Source organism: Pleurodeles waltl, chromosome 6, assembly GCF_031143425.1.
Source record: "Pleurodeles waltl isolate 20211129_DDA chromosome 6, aPleWal1.hap1.20221129, whole genome shotgun sequence".
Lineage (NCBI taxonomy): Eukaryota > Metazoa > Chordata > Amphibia > Caudata > Salamandridae > Pleurodeles > Pleurodeles waltl.
Genome location: NC_090445.1, coordinates 20,849,681 through 20,872,381, shown reverse-complemented (window position 1 = coordinate 20,872,381; position 22,701 = coordinate 20,849,681). Strand labels below are relative to the sequence as shown.

General features: G+C 48.5%; 1 protein-coding gene across 5 annotated transcripts in view; it reads right to left on the bottom strand.

Annotated features, from left to right (window-relative positions):
* The window catches only part of ABL1 (ABL proto-oncogene 1, non-receptor tyrosine kinase), a 243,773-nt gene that overhangs the window by 25,326 nt on the left and 195,746 nt on the right, over positions 1–22,701 (bottom strand). For all 5 annotated transcript variants that reach the window (XM_069237066.1, XM_069237068.1, XM_069237067.1 and 2 more), the window contains 3 exons: positions 18,141–18,318; positions 7,511–7,695; positions 6,611–6,763 (listed from right to left, as the gene is read on the bottom strand). In XM_069237066.1, coding sequence (XP_069093167.1) covers positions 6,611–6,763; positions 7,511–7,695; positions 18,141–18,318 — 516 coding nt within the window. The remainder of the gene's footprint in view (positions 1–6,610; positions 6,764–7,510; positions 7,696–18,140; positions 18,319–22,701) is intronic.

Sequence of the window (22,701 nt, the reverse complement as noted above, 5' to 3'; positions counted from 1 at the left end):
GAGTAACTATCTGGTGCTGACCCTCCTTCCATTGGACCCAATGACACAGGAATAAAATTCCCAGAGCACGATAAGTTTATAGTATCTCCCAAAATTGCGTCCATAGGGTCAGGTAATGAAGAGTTAAGCCGAGAGGTGGTAGGGCTAGGATTATCCCCTAACAAGTGACAACCGTCTTTCCGCAAGTTCAGTTTCCTTAAATACTATACTGATCGTCCACATCAAAAATGAATTCAAAGTTGTGCCGGTATTGGAGGAGGTTGCCCCAGTATCTTTACCTGGTGCCAGCTTACGTTTGCCCATGGTCGCACTCAATAGCTCAAAAGAATAAAGGATATAACCAGACTTAATGTAGGGAGATGCCAGCCAAAGGACCAAAATAACATGGCCCAGCCCAGCCTCTTCCGGCCGATGATGGGCAAAGATGGGCTCGATCTTCGCCTGGTCTTCTCACGGGCACATCCTTCATGCGTCCCACACCGCAGGCTGCCAGTCACACTTTAGTGTGATCTGTAGGTCTCTAGCCCCACCTCTCCTCTCCTTGCCGGCAGGGATGCAAGGGGGGGGGAAACTTAGTCCCACCGAGCGCGGTGGATCAGCAATACAGGCAGAAGCCAGGAGATCAAAGTAAGATAGATTAATATGAATTTCATAAGTAGTGCACAAGTCTCCAGAGACTGCACCACACTCTACTAACTCCACCCTGCAAAATACACACCATGAAATCCCACAAACTTCATACACATTTAGGATGCAGAGTCTACCGTGTTCACCTGGAGGCTCAGTTTCTGTGTATCCGACTACAGAGAAGTATTGTCATCAGCATGTGCCTGTACAGCCACCGTCTCTACCAACACAGAAGATGGACCGTCTCTGATGCTACCAGTTTTAATGTTTCTTCCAAAACAAATTTAATTAAAGACTTCAATCTAGATTTCTGAATTTTAGCCCCAAACAGGAAAATGAATGTATCTCAACAGCAATGAAGTACATTGTTATCCTAGAAGCACAGAGAAGAAGAAGTCCACCTCCACTGGGCTTTCCAAAAAGCCTAAATCTCACAGGTCTTGAGAAAGTTCAGATTTTCATATTTCTAAGAAGCACAGAGAGGTGCCCTGTGTCCAGAATTATGGTAGCAGCAGCAGCTCTAATAAATATAGTGAAATAATTCTATCCATATAGAAACTGCAAGGTCCCAGTCTAAGGGATCTCGCTTCAGCACTAAAGGCCGGGAGCTTCTCCTGGGTGTCTCCGACTAAACCACTATTAACAAAATCTCACAACAGGACTATCTACCCACATTAAGGAGACAACCTTCAAAGACTCCTGTATGAGCTCCACAGGTTTAAGGGCTGCAAGTGTGATTTTATTTAACAAGCGCACTGAGGTTTTCATTTCACATGAACCAATATGTTCTCCTCCTTTTCACTGTCAGGTTCAACTCTACAATCTAGAGAACATGGCCCCATTCTCGCTTCTCTCTGAAAGTACTCCAAATCAAAATTTGTTTTTCTAAAATAAACCGCTGCTGTTCACTCCATGCTCAACATCCTGACCGCAAAGTTTTACTGTTCTAGGATATTCACCGCTATTGCACACTCTCTTGTAGTGAATCCTAGTTTGTTTTAATACGATAACAGGAGTTAGCTTAGCCTTTAACTTGCAGACTCGTGCCACCGTCACCTAGTGACTTTTAACCTACTTAGCTTGCTCTGTCTTAGCCCATTTAATTATTTAATTCATCTAAGATGGCTGCCTTGTTTATAGTTAGGCCACTTGTTATGCTTTACATTATCAGTGCCACGGCGCTAAGGCGTCAAGATCAAACAATAAAGACAAACAAACAGTAGGTGTTCACATTTAGGGATTTTCCCTCTATATACTTTAGAGGGATTGTTTATAATAATTGCCGTCCCAAGCATGCCTGTTATCTATTGTTTGGGAACACACCTACGTCAGGGGTCGTGGTAGATCTGTATAAATACATCACACTTTAGACAGATAATCAGAGGGATTCCGACCAGAGGGCATCGCCACCATCACTGATATCGATGCTGCAGTCGTCTTGACGCTGACCCAGTCTTTGTGTCCCTGCGGAGTCTGAGATAGAGACCTCATTCCAAGGTAACGAGGGTTGGGGCTCCTCTCATGGACCTGGCATTGGCAGATTAGGTTTAGCAAACCCAGCTCTCCTTTAGGTAGGAGGTTAGGCCCATCACATTAGGGTATTAGGGCATATTACATCTTGTATGTCTTTTACATGCATTGCAAGATGGTGGGGGTCTTTGTAATAATGACTCTCGTCTTCAATTCTGTTCATTGCATTATTCATTATCCTAATCATTGCAGCCCATGCTACTTATGGCAAATTGCAGCAGTGTTAAATAAAAACTATTGAAACTTTACTGCATCTTTGTCATTGCCTGTGTTTGTATGAGACATGATATATCTGTGAAAAAGGGGTAATCTCCATTTAACTACGACACTCCCGGAGATGTCTTACTCTCGAGTCCATGCGTAAAGGCTGTCACAAATCACCTTTTACTAATGTGTTTTTTGTGAGGTGCTGCTAGTGAGCCGGTAAGGTTGGGACGACAGTTGCGACTTGTTGTAGGATAGGCATAGTCGCCTACAAACAAAAGTACTGTCATCCTTCAACCAGCTGTCTTGCCTAGAGCAAGAGTCCAAACTATGACACTCTATGGTAAAACATACTTGTATATCTGTCTTCTCTGGCTCACTGGTTAGGTATGCTCCGTTGCTTGCCACTCTTTTTTGGAATATGTTTATGGTATACTATTACATCTAGGACAGTCAGAAAGGTCTAACCTCTAGGCATTAATTTTATATTTCGTCTAGATCCAATCATTATCAATGCTTCCACCATAACCCCTCATTATTGGTTCTTCGTCTGTGTTATCCCGTTACAATATGACAATGGGTTCTCCAGATACCTCGTATCCTTTTACCACCTTGGGCAACCTCTACTGTCATTTGTCACTTTTGTCGGCTTCCTACACGCATGCCATCCTGGCTTTGCTGGAACTCGCTGGCTCCCGCATTCTCCTGCAGTGTCTGTCGGCTATAATGAAGCTCAGCGCACAGGCCAGAAGTTTATCAATTGGCAGATCCACATCACTGGGGAGACCCAATATCACAAACTGGGGAGACCACCGAATTTCTCTTTCTAGAACTGCCTCTAGTCCGGGTATTATTTCACAACAATAACTTTGTATCTTATCACAGCGCCTGGCTGTGTGTAGAAGTGGACAATCTTCAGCATAATATTCTAAGCATGCTGGTTTTTGGCGGGTTACATTTTCTAGAGACTATTTTTCTTGGTCTATGCGTCGATTCTGGACCGAGTAAGTCATCGCCATTCATTAATCAATTACTCACTTCTCTAGGGTGCATTAATGCTGCCTCCCAATTAAAACCTAATGGTTCTAGGTTTCTTACCCACTTCATCCTTGGCACTCAGGCTTCTTATTAAGGAGGGTTTTGTATATGGGCAATAACAGCGCCTTTCCTCATTCCCCCCACCAAGATCTTTCTTCCTAGCAGCGTGTAGTCTGGTATTATGCTCATTCCAGTGCCTCCACATTTAAAAGAGGCCGGAGTTGCGTATACCTGAGTTTGTATTCTTCTTGAAATCTTGAGAATGTTTTAATGCTGCCGCTTGCAGTGTACGTCCCACCCTGAATGTCCCAATGAGATCCAACTTTTGAGTGTCCTATTTATGGAGATCTTTCATTAAGTTTCCTGTCCACAATAGGGTTTCTTTCAGAGTACTTCCTTTGCACCCATGCTACCTGCAGCCCAGGATGCAAGTATTGATGGTACTGGCATCACAAGCTCGGCCTCCCCATTCCCTCATAAATGTAGGTGTCTCTGATGATAGCCTGTCTCACTTCACCACACGGTCATCTCTTGGTGTTAGAAATCCAGTCATGTATGACCCACCTGGTGTCTCTGGCAGTGCAGATCTTCCACTGCACATTTATTTACACTATGGTTTCATTGCTATACTACGCGTCCCCCCCATGCAACTGCAAAGCAGTGTGTGCAATACCTTTTCTGATCTAAGGAAGGAGGATTCTGCTGACTGCTCTGCAGCAGCTAAACAATCGATTGATTGCTTTGCATCTACACTCTTCCCATTGTGAGTGGAAGAGAGAGCCTCCTCCTTGCGTCTGTTTGACGCTCATTTAGAAGTACTTAAATATTTGACAGGAAAGTTACTTTTTTTTAGGGGGTGGAGCGGGCACCCCTATCCAGTACCACCTTCTAGGACAAATGATGAGACAAAACCATAAGCTAATTAGAGCTGTTGGAGCCTCATTCGATAAGGCCAAGCCACGTGAAGAAGCACAGGACAAACCCAAAGCTGATCTATGTTAGGAATGGGTACGGTCATTGGATATCAAACGCATTTTTGGTATCTAACAATATTATGGCAATATCTAGTCTTGCTGAGCCAGTTGAGTAGCCTCTGGAGCTTAAGCCTGGTGGAGAGCCCAGCATAAATCCCGGCTGGTCCTTGTGGTTAAAGGAAGTTACGACTCTAGATAGTTTTGTTGCCAGTATTTTGGTCTCCGCACTCATTAGCGATAATGGGCTGTATGAGGAGCCGTCCTTTTTTCGGTTTTCCATTCTTATATATCGTTCTTATTTTTGCATGACTGGGGTCTGGGGGCACTGTCCCCTTCTCTCTGGGGGCTTCTTTAAACATATTCAATAAGTGCATTTCTTCGCTTGCCGCTCTTGAACGTAGCCTAGTAAACTTTGTGGGACAAGAATTAGTCTTGGATAAACCTCGGTTTCTTTCCTCTGGGCTTACATTGTTTCTTCTATTTTAGAGATGGGATTTTTAAACCATATACTTCAAAACTTGTATTTTTCCAATACAGGTGTTTTTATTTGGTAAGGTCTTTATACGGAGATGTCTGCCTGCCGCCATTTATATAGGCGGGCTGGAAGCAGGAGAAAGCACGAGACTCAGGCCTTCGACTAGAGTTTTGTGCACAGTCCACAGCCCTCCCTTGGTCTGCTACGCAAAACAGATTTGTGATGTGGTTATTGACCTTTGAACCTTATGGAAATCCCGGAACCACATTGGGAAAGAAGTTTGCACTCTACCTAGATATCTCAGAAGAATCTGACTGAGGGACAGAGAATACAAACCCCGGATTAGATGGTATCTCACACCAGAAAGATTGTGCACCTGGGTACACATGGTGCAGATAGGTGTTGGATCTGTGGCAGTGAAAAGGGATCCATCTGGTGGGAATATAAATAATTCACATTCTTTTGGAAGGAACTGCTAACGAATGTAGAGAAGATTTTTGTTCCTATATTGAGAAACACAGGATTTCTCCTCTTAAACCCCAGCGCCTTTTTCTCTCAATGGGAATAACAGACCATGGTGGTCTTGATACTCATTAAAATAATGTAACTCATTAGGACCAATAAAGGTATACATAGCAGACGTAACCCTGAATGATAAGCTCTATAAATTGCCCAACTGTTAAATTAAGGGTAGCAATTCCAATGAGTCGATGGTGCAGATTGTGTCTCCACCGAGCTGTGGTTCTGGAGCTCTCGACAAAACGACCAAACCCAACCGTAGACAAAAACAATGTAAGGTGGAGTCTATGTCCTTGTGCATTATGTGCTTGTGTCATCTCTACTTAAGACAAAAACAACTCACAATGCCTGCACCCAAAACAAGGCGGCAAGAGTATGCACAGCATGTGATCTATCCATCAATCGAGCATGTGATCTATCAATCAACCGAGCATGTGATCTATCAATCAATCAATTTATAAGACGCGGAAATTCACCCGTGAGGGTCTCAAGGAACTGGCACACAATAAATGGGGGAAAAAGCAAGGAGAAAGCAGTGGACACTGGGACATGCATGAAGAAGGCACACAAAAACAGGGGGAAAAGCAAGGAGAAAGCAGTGACGACGAGGGAAAAGCAAGAGAAAGCAGTGACGACGAGGGAAAAGCAAGAGAAGGCAGTGATGGACAAGGGAAAAGCAAGGAGAAAGCAGTGACTATGAGGGAAAAGCAAGAGAAGGCACTCACTAAACGCATGAAAAAGCAAGAAGACAGAAGCAAGAAGACAGGAGCAAGAGTGATGCAGCAGCATGGGGAGGGCTGGGCCTAGGACCTGCTCAATGTGGCCGCAAGGAGGCCTCTGTTAAGTAGGTCCTGGGAGGAGGGATGGGCGCTTGAATGCAGTGGGCGGGGCTACTCAGGTGGCAGGAAATAACAGGTGGCATGCTGGAGCAGCAAGGAGAAAGCAGTGAAAATGAGGGAACGCAAGGAGAAGGCACACAAAAAACAGTGGGAAAAGCAAGGAGAAGGCATACATAAAATGGCAGAAAAGCAAGGAGAAAGCAGTGAGAATGAGAAAAAAGCAAAGAGAAGACACTAAAAAAAAAAACTGGGGAAAAAGCAATTAGACAGGAGCAAGAGCGATGCAGCAGCACGGGGACAGCTGGGCCTGGGACTGACTACTGAAGCACCGGCTGCAAAAATTATTTTTTTAGCTACAGAGTGAGGACACCAGATCTCATGGAAGCCACAGTGCACATCCTTACATTCTCTCATGAGCTCGTAGACCTTCTCCGGGCAGCCTTCGGGACGCTCCATGCGGTAGTCATTCTCCAGCAGCTCGTACACCTGGGACAGATCGATGCCGGGATAGGGTGACATTCCATACGTTGCGATCTCCCACAGCAAGACTCCAAAGGCTGCAAAACAGAAATGCAACATTCACAACCTTGTAAATCTCTGTAGTGGTTGATATACAAACATGAATTACCATCACCCCGCTGCCTCCCAGGCCCCAAAGTCTGCACATCCGCACCCCGCTGCCTCCCGGTCCCTAATGTCTGCACATCCTAATTCCAACCCACATAACTCTGATGTTATGCTCCAGGGACCTCCTTTCAGGCCAGTTCAGAGTACTTTTGCCCTGGGATGGATTTCAGCAACAGATGCTTGACACTAACAACAGCTTTCAATGCTGAACACCAGTAGATCCACATTCTGTGCAAATACTGGCATCTTTTGATTCGTTTTGGAAAAGTTCAATTTGTATTTTGCAAGTTTTAATTGTGGGTGGTCACGTTGGCGACCTTACGCTATCTGTAATGGGACTTCTTGGAAGTCTACCAGTGTGCCTCAATATACGTAGTTGACAGAGAGGACTTTTAACAAACTCAACCAATGGGGTCTTGGTGGGTTATGTGGGATATCTATTCAAGCTGCAAATATACTGTGACAGCCAGGTATCAATAGTGCACCTTGAGACCAGTGCTCAGCAGTATCCCCCAGACACAAAAAGAATTGAGGAGGTGATAAAGTAGTAAGGCAAGTCACCTGCTACTGAAGTCATGTCACTCCGGCAACTGTAGATGGCAGCTCTCAGTCAGGAATACAACAATTTATAATGCAACAAGGAACACTGCGGTCCAAGTAAGGTGCCAAACTCTTACCCCAGACGTCAGACTTGATGGAGAACTTGTTGTACGCCAGACTCTCGGGCGCAGTCCACTTGATGGGGAACTTTGCACCAGCGTGCGCAGTGTATGTGTCTCCCGTCATCAAGCGGCTCAGTCCAAAGTCCGCCACCTTCACCAAGTGATTCTCCCCAACCAGGCAGTTCCTGGCAGCAAGGTCCCTGTAGATTACAACAAGGTGAAGAAGTAGCGCTTCATAGCAGAGTACCCGAGTGTCACGCACAGTCCATTTGTGGTCTAGAGACTTAATGTCCATTGCTCATTAGGAGACCAGCTAGCCAGACACACATCAGTGTCCTGCCCAGACCATTCTCGACATAACAATACTCATTTAATATGACTCCATTGACAAACACACACAGATCATTCATGGAGAACATTAACTTTCCCCTGGTCCCTTTCCCCCACATATCACAGTTTGAGATCCAGCAACGCAGGCAACAATGATTTTCTCTAAATCCTATTTGCAGCTTTAAATGATATCTCTTAAAGTTGGCCAGAGGAAGCCTCTACATGGCAGGAAAGCTTCAGCGCAGGTGTCAGACAAGCGTTTCACGCCTTCGCTCCTTAGTGCTAGGAAGCCAGCTGCAGCAGTGCTGAATGTGGAACAAGAGACAATTGGTGCTTGAGCCTCGAGAAACAGCAGAGATGCTTAAACCAGGCACCAGCAGCATGTACATGAGAAGGCTGGGTTGTTTAAAGCACAGACACCAGCGACCCCGCACAAGGGAGGACAGAGATAATTAAAGCACAGATGCTACCTACATGTACAGGGATGATTAAAGCACAGATACCAGTGAAGTGCACAAGGGAGGACAGGAATGCTTAATTATAAGATACCAGTGACATGCACAGGGGAAGACAGGGCTGCTTAACGAACAAGTTACTTACCATCGGTAAAAAATTACCTGGTAGAGACATATTCTAGTTACAGATTCCTTGCCTTAGAATTTCACCTAGACGCCAGACTGGATTCAGAGATTTTTCTTTGAGCAATACCCTTGCACGCCGTCGGCTGACTCAGTGTCCGTCATTGGCATTGTGTTCACCATGGTGACTTCACGGTCGTACATAGGTGCCACCTCGGTGTGCTGACGTCAGTTTCTTTCAGACTTTCCACGTCAGAAGCGCAGAGCCATGAAGAACACAGACTGGTGCGCCAGAACTAAGGCCCTGAAAGGGAGTCTGTACCTAGAAATCAGTTCGCAGAGCGGGCAGGATGGGTGGGTCTGTAAGCAATCTGCAACTAGAATTTGCCTCGACCAGATAATTTGTTACTGAAGGTAAGTAATTGTTTATCTGATAAAGACTTCTAGTTGCACATTCCTTACCAGAGAATAGATACCCAAGCAATACCATGCCCGGAGGAGGGTCTGTGAACTAAGATCATACTAGGATGTCCTGTATGACCAAACAGCCAAACTAGCCGTCCCTGTAGACCTGACTGTCCAGGCAGTAGTGTTCAGTGAACGTGTGCAGAAATGCCATGTTGCTGCCTAGCAGATGCCCAGGACTGGAACTCCGCATGCTAACGCAGTGGTTGCAGCTGTTGCTTGGGTTGAGTGAGCATGCAAACCCTCCAGGGGTTGCTTCTTAGCCAATGCATAGCACATTTTGATGCAGAGAACAACCCATCTAGATACGTTTTTCTTCTGCACCACCTGTCCTTTCTTTGCACCCACATGACCCACAAAGATTTGATAGTTCACCCCGAAGTCTTTGGTACGATTCAAGTAGAATGCCAATGCTATTTTTGGATCCAGACGGTGGAGTCTCGCCTCCTCACGAGAATTAAGTGGGGGTGCGTACAAAGAAGACGAGATGATGGACTGGCACACATGAAAGGGTGTGACAACTTTAGGTAGGAAAGAGACCCGAATACGAAGCACCACTTTGTCAGGATGGACAAAGATGAAGGGTGGCTTTGAAGAAAGAGCTTGCAGCTCACTCACTCTGTGCAGGGGTGATGGCGACAAGGAAGGCTGTTTTTAAGGAGAGGAGCTGAAGAGGATAATTATGAAGAGTCTCAAAAAGAAGCACCCATGGGGAAAGTAAGTACCAGGTTCAAATCCTACTGGAGCATTATGAACCGGGTAGGCGGGATCATGTGGGTAAGACCTTTAAGGAATTGTGCCACAATGAGAGATTTAAACAGGGAGGGTAGATCAGAGCAAAGCAGAGATTGCAGACAGATAACCCTTAAGGGTGCCCAAAGCAGAGCCTTGCTGGGCAAGAGAGAATAAACAAGAGAACCTCAGACAGAGGTGCAGAAAGGGGATCAACAGTTTTGTTGGTACACCGTGCCACAAATTTATGCCAACATTAAGCGTATACCGCTGCGAAGGAGGAACGCCTGGCTGTCAAGGTAACATTTCAAACTTTGGGTGGAAGGTCAAAAGCTGTCAACTGCCACTGCTCAATCTCTACACAAGAAGGCGGAGTCTGGACAGGTTCGGGTGTTGAACCCTCCCCTGCTGCTGCGACAGACAATCCTCCCGAAGAGGAAGTCTCATTGGAGGATCGATGGCCATGATCAGAAGCTTGGGATACCATACTCTGTACCCAGTCCGGAGCCACACGAATTACTTGGGCCCAGCCATTATTGATCTTCTTGAGCACTCTGGACAGAAGTGGTATTCCTTTCCGGACAAAAAGCGTCCCTCAGCTGACATTGCGCGTTCTCTGTGGAGGCGAACAGATCTAACCAAGGCTGAGTTTGTCTGCTCTGGTGTTCAGAGAGCCTGCCAGATATTGGACCAACAGGGATATGCCCTGATATTCCAGCCACATCAAGAGATGCAGAGCCTCTTGACAAAGGATCCACAACCCCAACCCGCCCTGCTTGTTGCAGTACCAGGCTGCCTGTGAACACCTGCACCACTTTCCCTTGGAGAGAGGGAAGGAATGCTCTCAATACAAACCTGATTGCCCTGAGCTCCAGAAGGTTGATGTGGAGCCCAGACTTCACCAGAAATCAGATGCCTCATCTCCGCCTCTCCCATATGGCCGTCCCATCACAAGAGTGAAGTATCTGTCACTACTGTCTGATCTGGTTGGGGGAAAGGAGAGGAGGATCTGCCTCTGACCCAATCTCGGTTCGTTAGCCACAACTGCAAACACTGCGCAGTTCCCTCTGAGATCTGGACCATGTTGGAGAGATTGCCCTGATGCTGCGCCCAATGGAACTTCACTCTTGTGATGGAACTTCAGGTCCCACTGCAAAGCCCACAGATGCCATCTGGCATGTATAACCAGCAGGATGCAGGAAGCCATGAGGCCCAGCAGCTTCAGAGTCATTCTCACGGAAACCCAGGATAGAGGCTGAAACATCAGTATTATAGCCTGAATATCCTGAACTCGCCCTTCGGGAAGATAGGCCTAAAACTGCACTGTGTCCAGAATATCTCCTATGAAAGCAGGCGTCCAGGAAAGTCCCTCTTTCTGGCATGGTTACCCCCACTTTTTGCCTGAAGTCAGTGTACTTAGACTGGTTTCACTGGCATCCTGCTAAACAGGACACCAGTGATTCTGCTCTATCCTCTAACTTTTGTGGTCTTGGTAGCATTTACACCCCACAATTGGCATACTGGTGTACCCCTGTAAGTCCCTAGTATATGGTACTTAGGTACCCAGGGCACTGGTACACCAGGGGTCACCCATGGGCTGTAGCATGTATTATGCCACCCATGGAAGCCCATGCAAACTGTGTCTGCAGGCCTGCCATTTGCAGCCTGTGTGAAAAGGTGCACGTCCCCTTCCACTGCGGGTCACTGCACCAGGTCACTGTTAGTCACCCCTAGGGTAGGCCCTTCCATCCCAAAAGGCAGAGTGCAGGTCCCATTGTGTCTTGGCACTCCTGCATGGGCAGAGGTGCCCCTACAAACTCCAGTTCCAATTCCCTGGACTTCGTAAGTGCAGGGAAGCCATTTTAGCTACGTGCTGGCCACAGGTCACTCACTATTTGTGGTCTAGCTACATAATGGTATCTCTGAACCTAGGCCTGTTTGGCATCAAACGTGTCGGAATCATACCCCCATACTGATGCAAGTATTGGTGGCATGATTCCATGCACTCTGGGGGCTCCTTATAGGACCCCCCAGAATTGCTCCTATTGGTCTTTCAGGGTCTTCAAGCAGCCCACGCTTCTGCAGCCTTTCAGACAGGATTCCTTCCTCCGGTGGCTTGACCAGTTCAAGCAGGGGAAAGACAGAACAAAGGATTTCCTGTGGGAGAGGGGATGCGACCTCCTCTCCCTTGGAAATAGGTGGCACTGGGCAGGGAAGGGGTAGCCTCCCCACGCCACCAGACTGCTTTGAAGGGAACAATTGGTGCCCTCCTTGCATAATCCGGTTTGCAGCAGTCGAAGGCCTCCCGGTCCCTGCTCTGATGCAAAACTGGTCAAAGGAAAGGGTGTCCATCACCACCCCACGGGTGGTGCCCAGAGCTCCTCAAGGTGGCCACTTGGTTCTGCTATCTTGAAAACAAGATGTGCAGAGGCTCCTGGGAGCATCTGATTGGCCAGGTTAGGCAGGTGACGTCAGTGACCCCCTCCGATAGGTGGTCACCTTGCAAAGTGACCAAGCCCCTTTTTGGGCTACTAAAGGACTCCCTTGCAGGTGGGTCACCAGATTCGGCGTGCAAGACTCCACCAGGACTCCTCTGCAACAACCTCTTCAGCTCCTGGTCACCGAAACCGCTGTTGGACTTCACAGGAACCGAACAAGACTGCAACACTGAGACAACTTCTCCTTGCAACACTGTTTCCACGGCTCCTGTCAGCAACTAGCAACATTTCCACGGCTGTACATCCTCTGAGGTCGGCAAGACTTCAGCTGCACCAAAGAAGCAAGAAGGAATCTCCCTTGGAGGGAAGGAGTCACTCCCCTGCATCTGCAGGCACCCAAGGCAACGACGTCTGGCTCCTGGAATCTGCTGTCCCCTGGACCCACGAAGATTCTATAACAAAGGTGGTGGTTCAGATGGGTCCTCTGAGTCCTCTCTGCCTTCTGTCCAACCTGGGGGATGGTGAGCCCTTGCCTCTTCCCCCAGGACAGAATCCCTGTGCACCACGACTGTTGCAGCAACCAAGGCTTGTTGACTCCTGCTCCAAGGATCTTCAGCCTCCAAGTAGCCCCAGCCCCCAGTACTCTACCTCTGCAAGGACAGTCTCCTCTCAGCTGCTCCAGCGACGAGGGACTCCTCTCCAGGTGTGCTGACTGGGCCTCAATGGGACTTACTGTGCCTGCTGCCAGTGGGTTGCTTGTAGGGCCTCTGATCGCTCCTGCTGGCTCTGTCTTCTCAGGGTTCGCTTGGACTCCCCTCCAAGGGTCGAGTCCCCAGGACCCTTATTAGTCCTCTTCAGCTCTGCAAATCTCCAACAACTCCTGTTGCATTTGCTTGTGCTTGTTGTTGGTGATACTTCTGACCACTGACCCATCTGCAATCCAGTGCCTTTCAAAGGACAGCTCCTAGGTGACTTCAGGGACTCATATGCAGCTCCTGCTCTCCACAGCTGGAGCTCATTCAACACAGTTGACACGGATCTTCACCCACAAAAGGGTGGGCATTGCCTTCTGCCCCGTCTGGACACTCCTGCATGGACTGGTCTCTGTCCCCTTCTTTTGCAGTTCCTCGTCTTACAGACTCCACCGTTGGGTTCCACCGAACTGGCCCTGTTCTTGCAATATTCCAAGTCCTGATGTTAGCCTATGAGGTGGCCAGGTAACTTACCTCTGCTCTCCTGGTCGCTGGGGGTCTTCTAGATACTTACCTCTTGGGGTTTCATTCTCTCCCAGCCCTTGGCCAACTACTCCATATCCTCTAATGTGGGACCCATTCTCGCTTTCCACCTTTTTAGTATGTGGTTTGGCCCCACTATAGGGCCCTTGCTATTTTGTGCTATTTCCTAATACTTACCTGTGTATATTTTGTGTGTACTTACCTCCAGAAGGGGTTCTGCCTATAATAATCTAGTCTGGTGTTCCTATAATAAAGTCCCTTTATTTTTGCAACATTGCGTGGTTTCTTTCATGTGTGATAAGTTACTGTGTGACTAGTGTGGTATTGCAAGTGCTTCACACTCCTCCTAGATAAGTCTTGGCTGCTCACCACAGCTACCACTAGAGAGCTCTGGCTACCTAGACACTAACACTATCTAATAAGGGTTGCCTGGACCCAGTATAAGGTGTAACCACACACTAGGCCAGTCTTCCTACACAATGGTAAACGCATGAGTGGTAACCACAGATATTCCTTGACCCACCGACTCCATCTCAGCCTGCCTAACTGCAATGTTACATTTTTCAGCTTCACTGCAAATACGTGGAGAAAGTCTCACAAGTTGGAGTTTCCTCCTGTTTAGGTCCAGCCTAGGCAGCATACGTGCGATCTCTCAACATGCTGTAATCTACTTCTGTGGGATTTCACTACACCCATCACTTTAATTCGTTCCTTGGCCAGCCTTTCAAAATTCCTTTGGTTTGTTAGGTAAATGCTTTAGGTTTGTCCCGCCTTGGGGCTGTTTTGTACCGCCTTGGAGACTGACCCTTTTATATGGGCTATTGTACTATCAGCCATGTACTTTAGTGTCAGCACACTACTTTTTTATTTTGCCTCTCCGCTTCGAGCTCGTGACAGTATTTTGTTTCTTCCTCTGGCATTGCGCTGTTTCTTTGAGGCGTCTGCAACCGACAAAGGTGAACTCAACCGGAAGACTGGAGTGCTTTACATGAGCACCAGTTAAATTTGCAGCCCCATTCCTAAATTCTTTCCAAGTTTAGCAGTTGAAAAATATACAAACTAATACCTTTTAAATAGAAAATACACAAGGGAAACCGTCAACGGGGCTCTCCTCGGCACAGCGGGAGATGATATATTATCCACTGCACTTGGGAAACTCGCCTTAATGCTTTGCGGGGCATTCCTTTTACAACACACTTTTGCCCACATCTCACAGCCTGTCGTGGTCATAGGACAATGGGACCACCACCAAAATGTTCAGCATGACGTGCTGTTTCTGCCCAGCTCATCTTCTGGGTCCCCATACCAGGCTGGGGGAGGTTGGTATGGGTTCATAACCTCTCCCACCATTCAATATCTTTTTAGGCTCTCTCATGGCTGGGGCTTTTCTTTACAGCTGGGAGTAGTTTGTGTTGTAAGGGCCTTGTTTGAAATAATATTCTAGCAGGCCTGCTCTGCCCACAATTGTGTAATGCACTATGCCCTTCGAGGGCTTAATATATGGTTACACTGCAATGTTTTCTGTCCTTCTCTTTTCAGGGGGTTATGCCCACTAGGGGCTGACTTTATGGTTCCATGACCATGTTTCTCCAAATGATATTTTTTATTGTGCTGCACTCTAGGGGATGTTCTGACCATTACAGTCTAATGCCAAACGTAGAAAGGAATGCACAAACACAGTTTATTTCTGATGAAGGTTTAATGTGTTGCATGGCTAAGTCCTTATAAGGTCCCCAGCACACTGTTCTGATAAAGGTTTAATGTGCTACATGGCTAAATACCTATAAGGTCCCAAAGGTGAGACTTATAGGCTATGCCAATGCTTGTTAACATGGATATGACAATTAATTCACAGCATAATTACTAACATACACTACTTGAATATGATTTGCTGGATACACATATCGGGGCACTAATGTGCAATGCACAGCAAAAAAAAAAAAACATTGGCAAAGCCAATAGATCTTGCCTATGTGAGATTTATTATTTTTACTTATGTTTTTAACTATGTTGCATACGGCTGAAAGTAATATATAAACAGTTGTATGACACAGCCAGTGTTGTCCGCATTATACAGCTTTTTTCCCCCAGTTATGGTGCACTGAAGCTAACACTGCTGTATAATATGGCTAAAAAAAACTGGCAGCCAATAAATCACGCTTGGGCGAGACCTATTGGCTTTGCAATGCCTGCTATGGAATGCCACATGGTAAGCTATAAGTATTTATAAAGTGTTTGCAATGGCTAAAGCGCTAATGTTACAGAGTGGAGAATACCCTCGCCACAGTGTTACTGTGTCCAGAATGAGAAGCATTTTAGGACCACACAAAAAGTGCCATATAAGTGCGCTGACTGTAAGATAAGTTGTAGGTAGACAGAAAAGTCCAAGAGGTTACAGATTTTTTTTTTTTTTTTACAGTGTTGCTGTAGGCTATGTGTTACTTTGGGTGCAACTGTTACAAAAGAATCAAAGAACACTCCCGACTGCTTGTTTAGTAGTAAAATTTTGCAATAATCGGTGCTCAGTGGGTTTCCTAGAGCTTTTCGCCCCTGTGTCACTGCACCTGCTGCACCTTTTAAATCGTGGCCCCTAGTGCCTACAAGGTGACTGCTTGTGGGGCCTTTTCGGGTTGAGGATGGAGTCAAGCTCAACTCCCAGTCCTACTGCCAGTTCCTGGAAGACACCTTCTTCAAGCAGTGGTACAGGAAGAAGTCTGCATCCTTCAAGAAAAACATGATTTTCATGCAGGACAATGCTCCATCACACGCGTCCAAGTACTCCACAGCGTGGCTGGCAAGAAAGGGTATAAAAGAAGGAAATCTAATGACATGGCCTCCTTGTTCACCTGATCTGAACCCCATTGAGAACCTGTGGTCCATCATCAAATGTGAGATTTACAAGGAGGGAAAACAGTACACCTCTGAACAGTGTCTGGGAGGCTGTGGTTGTTGCTGCACGCAATGTTGATGGTGAACAGATCAAAACACTGACAGAATCCATGGATGGCAGGCTTTTGAGTGTCCTTGCAAAGAAAGGTGGCTATATTGGTCACCGATTTGTTTTTGTTTTGTTTTTGAATGTCAGAAATGTATATTTGTGAATGTTGAGATGTTATATTGGTTTCACTGGTAATAATAAATAATTGAAATGGGTATATATTTTTTTTGTTATGTTGCCTAATAATTATGCACAGTAATAGTCACCTGCACACACAGATATCCCCCTAACATAGCTAAAACTAAAAACAAACTAAAAACTACTTCCAAAAATTTCAGCTTTGATATTAATGAGTTTTTTGGGTTCATTGAGAACATGGTTGTTGTTCAATAATAAAATTAATCCTCAAAAATACAACTTGCCTAATAATTCTGCACTCCCTGTAGAAGGCCACTGGAAAGCAATGGGCAGAATGCATCCCAGGTCAACTTTCTGAAACGCCACAAGATATCTTTCGCAAGATGTGTCTGATAGCCTGCAACCTTAAAACAGAAGGATTACTACTACACTGGAGAATTCCGGACCCAACCACTAGATAGCGGAATAGTTCATAGTTGGTGAATCCAGAAAAGATTCATGCTGCAAAAGTATCTTTTCACCCTACATGCTCTTTTACCTCTCCTCACAAACAACAACTTCTCAATACTCTTGCCAGGTCAGCTCTCAGATACAGAGCAGTTAAATCCCCTTGTCCTTAAGCAGTACTTGACACCCACCCCACACTCTCCAAAAACCTCTTCTAGGGCTGCAAGCCACAAGCCTCAACAAAGCTGTCTCTCCCCAGACCACCTTGCACCTCCTTTACGGTTTTTCTGAAAACTGTCACCTTGGCCACTGGTACATCCACTCAGCAAACATCAACCTAAACCCTTCCTTTCCACATTTATGTACAGACATTGGCCACCACGGACACTGGTTTGCATCTGACCTATACCCATGTCTGATGCTCCTCAGTGTCTGTGGTTGCGACGGTCATCTGTCCTGTTCAAACACACACTGGTGTCCGACTCTTCATCAGATCTCAGTATCTGTGGTCGCAACCATCATCTGTAGGGTCCTGCTCAAACACACACCGGTGTACGACCCCTCCTCAGCTCTCAATATCTGTGGTCAAGACCGTCATATGTAGGGTCCTGCTCAAACACACACCGGTGTACGACCCATACCCTGCTCTCAATATCTGTGGTCACGACCGTCATATGTAGGGTCCTGCTCAAACACACACCGGTGTACGACCCATACCCTGCTCTCAATATCTGTGGTGGCTACCTTCATATGTTGGGTCCTGCTCAAACACACACCGGTGTCCGACCCCTCCTCCGCTCTCGATATCTGTGGTCACGACCGTCATATGTAGGGTCAAGCTCAAACACACACCGGTGTCCGACCGATCCTCAGCTCTCAATATCTGTGGTCGCAACCATCATCTGTAGGGTCCTGCTCAAATACACAGTGGTGTCCGACCCCTCCTCAGCTCTCAATATCTGTGGTTGCAACCATCATCTGTAGGGTCCTGCTCAAACACACACTGGTGTCCGACAGCTGTCAATATCTGTGGTCGCAACCATCACCTGTAGGGTCCTGCTCAAACATACACTGGTGTCCGACCCCTCCTCTGCTTTCAATATCTGTGGTCGCAACCATCATCTGTATAGTCCTGCTCAGACACACCACTGTCTGATCCCTCCTCAGCTCTCACTACCTGTACTCGCTACCTTTGTCCATAAGGTTCTGCTCAAATACACACCACGTCCTTGGGGTTCTGCTTGAAAATATATCACTTGCAGAAACTGCCTGGAGCCCCCCCATGTCCCACCCATGGCTGCCTCGCCAAAGCCACAGACTGGTTAGGGCAGAGTGCCACCTTACCTGTGAATAAAGTTCTTCTTCTCCAGGTACTCCATGGCAGATGAGATCTGTGTGGCCATGTACAGCAAGACCACAGCATTCACCTCTTGGCGGTTGCACTCCCGCAGGTAATCCAGCAGGTTCCCGAAGGTCATGAACTCTGTGATGATGTAGAAAGGAGGCTCCCGCGTACACACACCTGGGCGACACAGGAAGCAACACACAGGCTCAATGCAAGTTGTGGAATCCCTGATCAAGTGACAAAGGTTTGGGAAACAGTGGATACTGCCTACCGAGGCAGTGCCAGTGGTCTCCCCAGGCCAGGCTAAGCAGACTATAAACATAACATATACCATAAAGGGACCAGCAGAACTGCTCAAAGCTGTAAACGTACTGAACACTATAAACTGTGTGTGTCTCGCACACCTCTTCATCCATCACGCAGATACTCGCTGTGCCCCAGAACACGATAACCACACCTCGGCCATCATCACGCATGACATGGAAACACTCGATAGATCTCAACGGTGTCAGAGAACGGCTAAAAGTTGGTGGAGTGGAGTAGGGACGACGAGAGTGGAGCAGCATAGAGGGTGTGGAGTGGCCTAGAGGAGAGTGGAGCAGGGTAGAGGGTGTGGAATGGCGTAGAGTGGAGTAGGGTAGGAGAGTGGAGCAGCATAGATGGTGTGGAGTGGGGTAGAGGAGAGTGGAGTGGCAGAGGGTGTGCGGAGGTGTAGAGGAGAGTGGAGTAGGGTACATGAGAGTGGAGCGGCATAGAGGGTGTGGCGTGACGTACAGGAGAGTGGAGCGGCATAGAGGGTGTGGCGTGACGTACAGGAGAGTGGAGCGGCATAGAGGGTGTGGAGTGGCGTACAGGAGAGTGGAGCGGCGTACAGGAGAGTGGAGCGGCATAGAGGGTGTGGAGTGGGGTAGAGGAGAGTGGAGTAGGGTACATGAGAGTGGAGCAGCTTAGAGGATGTGGAGTCATGTACAGTAGAGTGGAGCAGCCTAGAGGGTGTGGAGTGGGGTACAGGAGAGTGGAGCGGCGTAGAGGGTGAGGAGTGGCGTACAGGAGAGTGGAGCGGCATAGAGCGTGTGGAGTGGCGTACAGGAGAGTGGAGCGGCATAGAGGGCGTGGAGTGACGTACAGGAGAGTGGAGCGGCGTAGAGGATGAGGAGTGGCGTACAGGAGAGTGGAGCAGCGTAGAGGGTGTGGAGTGACGTACAGGAGAGTGGAGCGGCGTAGAGGGTGAGGAGTGACGTACAGGAGAGTGGAGCGGCGTAGAGGGTGAGGAGTGGCGTACAGGAGAGTGGAGCGGCGTAGAGGGTGTGGAGTGGCGTACAGGAGAGTGGAGCAGCATAGAGGGTGTGGAGTGGGGTACAGGGGAGTGGAGTAGCATAGAAGGTGTGGAGTGGGGTACAGGGGAGTGGAGCAGCATAGAGGGTATGGAGTGGGGTACAGGAGAGTGGAGCGGCATAGAGGGTGTGGAGTGACGTACAGGAGAGTGGAGCGGCGTAGAGGGTGTGGAGTGGCGTACAGGAGAGTGGAGCGGCGTAGAGGGTGTGGAGTGGCGTACAGGGGAATGGAGCAGCATAGAGGGTGTGGAGTGGCGTACAGGGGAGTGGAGCAGCATAGAGGGTGTGGAGTGGGGTACAGGAGAGTGGAGCAGCATAGAGGGTGTGGAGTGGCGTACAGGGGAGTGGAGCAGCATAGAGGGTGTGGAGTGGCGTACAGGGGAGTGGAGCAGCATAGAGGGTGTGGAGTGGCGTACAGGAGAGTGGAGCGGCATAGAGGGTGTGGAGTGGCGTACAGGGGAGTGGAGCAGCATAGAGGGTGTGGAGTGGCGTACAGGGGAGTGGAGCGGGATAGAGGGTGTGGAGTGGGGTACAGGAGAGTGGAGCGGCATAGAGGGTGTGGAGTGACGTACAGGAGAGTGGAGCGGCATAGAAGGTGTGGAGTGACGTACAGGAGAGTGGAGCGGCGTAGAGGGTGTGGAGTGGCGTACAGGAGAGTGGAGCGGCATAGAGGGTGTGGAGTGGCGTACAGGGGAGTGGAGCAGCATAGAGGGTGTGGAGTGGCGTACAGGGGAGTGGAGCAGCATAGAGGGTGTGGAGTGGCGTACAGGAGAGTGGAGCAGCATAGAGGGTGTGGAGTGGCGTAAAGGAGAGTGGAGCAGCATAGAGGGTGTGGAGCGGTGTATAGGAGAGTGGAGCAGCATAGAGGGTGAGGAGTGGCGTACAGGAGAGTGGAGCGGCATAGAGGGTGTGGAGTGGCGTACAGGAGAGTGGAGCAGCATAAAGGGTGTGGAGTGGCCTAGAGGAGAGTGGCACGGAGTAGTGTAGAGTGAAGTGCTGTAGTGTGGGGTGGAGTGGCATGGCCTAGAGTAGAGCAGCACAGCTGTGGGTGAAAGCAATAATAATAAGAAGCCATATGCTTGTGTTAAAAGTAAGAAAGCACATTGCATGTCCAGGAATAATACCAAATGCTTATAAAGTAAAATGATGTTTAAAAAAAAAAAAAAAAGGACGACGACGAACACGTACTTAGTCCATGCTCAAGGGAGGAGCTAACACAAGAAAGGGAGGGAAGCCTATGGGAGCAAAGCAATCGAAAGACTGCAAATGAGAGTGACAATGAAAACAATGAATGGGAAGCTGTGGGCGGGGTGTAAGAGCACTGAATTGCAAACAATACGTCTTGCAGCACAGCGCTTGGGCTGTGTAATCAAGGCCTAAGAAAGGGTATAACTTTCCAGAACAAACACTAGTTGGCAGAATGTCCACAGTGTGTGAATCTACAGCAGACTCAGGCTGCAGAGGAGTAAAGCAATGACCAGTGGCCTGCCCCTGAAGGGAGAAGCTGGAGGCAGGAGGCAGGCAAGGCTGTCAGGGATTTCAGGGTTCCCTTTGCTCTGGGTCTCCTAGGGAGGATGAGCAAGGACTGGGTTCATGTGAGGAGTATCACTCTCCATCTACCCCAGTGAGCTACACATCTTGTGTGCCCCTGCAGTACTTGGAGATCACAGGCTCCGTTACTGTGGGTATTTCAGAGGAACATTCTGCAGACTGGCCCCAGCATTTCATGGCATTCTGGCAGTAACTCAGAACCAAGGGTTGGGAGAAGGGTGGGAAGGGGCAAGAGGCGGCATGAAGGAAGCATGGGACACTAACCTAAGAGACAAACCATCTTCAGTGGAAGGTGAGAGGCTGGAGGAGACCAGCTAATGACTTACTAACAGCATTTACTGCACGGCGAACACACCCACTCGTGGCTGCCCACTCCTGCCCGAGCTCCACGCGTGGTGTCAGCCCTGTGCTCAGCTGCTGCAGGGCTTTGGAGGCCTTCCAGCTACATGAAGCAGAGCCCTTCTCCCCTCTCTCATGTGCAGCATGCCCTCCCTGTGCAGCATTCACAGACCTTCCAGCTACATGCAGCCGTGCCCTTCTCCCCTCCCTGTGCAGCATGCCCTCCCTGTGCAGCATTCACAGACCTTCCAGCTACATACAGCACTGCCCTTCTCCCCTCATGTGCAGCATGCCCTCCCTTTGCAGCATTCACAGACCTTCCAGCTACATGCAGCAGTGCCCTTCTCCCCTCATGTGCAGCATGCCCTCCCTGTGCAGCATTCACAGACCCCCTCCAGCTACATGCAGCAGTGCCCTTCTCCCCTCATGTGCAGCATTCACAGACCTTCCAGGTACACGAAGCAGTGCCCTTCTCCCCTCATGTGCAGCATGCCCTCCCTGTGCAGCATTCACAGACCTTCCAGCTACACGAAGCAGTGTCCTTCTCCCCTCATGTGTAGCATGCCCTCCCTGTGCCGCATTCACAGACCTTCCAGCTACACGAAGCAGTGCCCTTCTCCCCTCATGTGCAGCATGCCCTCCCTGTGCAGCATTCACAGACCTTCCAGCTACACGAAGCAGTGTCCTTCTCCCCTTCATGTGTAGCATGCCCTCCCTGTGCCGCATTCACAGACCTTCCAGCTACACGAAGCAGTGACCTTCTCCCCTCATGTGCAGCATGCCCTCCCTGTGGAGCATTCACAGACCCCCTCCAGCCACATGCAGCAGTGCCCTTCTCCCCCTCCCCATTCATGTGCTGCATGCCCTCCCTATGCAGCATTCAGACCTTCCAGCTACATGAAGTGGTGCCCTTCTCCACTCTCCCTGCATGTGCAGCATGCCTCCCTTTGCAGCTCATGCAGCCTTCGCAGACCTGCCAACTACATGATAGAGTGCCCTGCCCGCTCCCCTCCCCTTTGCAGCTGCTGATGGTCTTTGGAGATCTGCAAATTACATGAAGGCATGTCCTCCACCCCCTTCTCCCATGTGCATGTTGACCCCTCTCAAGTCTTTGCAGACCTGCCAGCTACACTAAGTATGCACAAAGCAATCCCCTGAACAGCTGCTGCAGGGTCTTCAGAGACTTGTCATCTACACAAAGGAGCATCCCTCACCTTGCTACCCTAAGCCGAGCACTCTAGTTCCAAGGTCATTCCCAAGACTGCGCTTGAATTGGTCCTCCCTGTCCAGGAACGTATCCTTTCATTTCTGCATGACCAGTCCCCTCAGTGCTGTA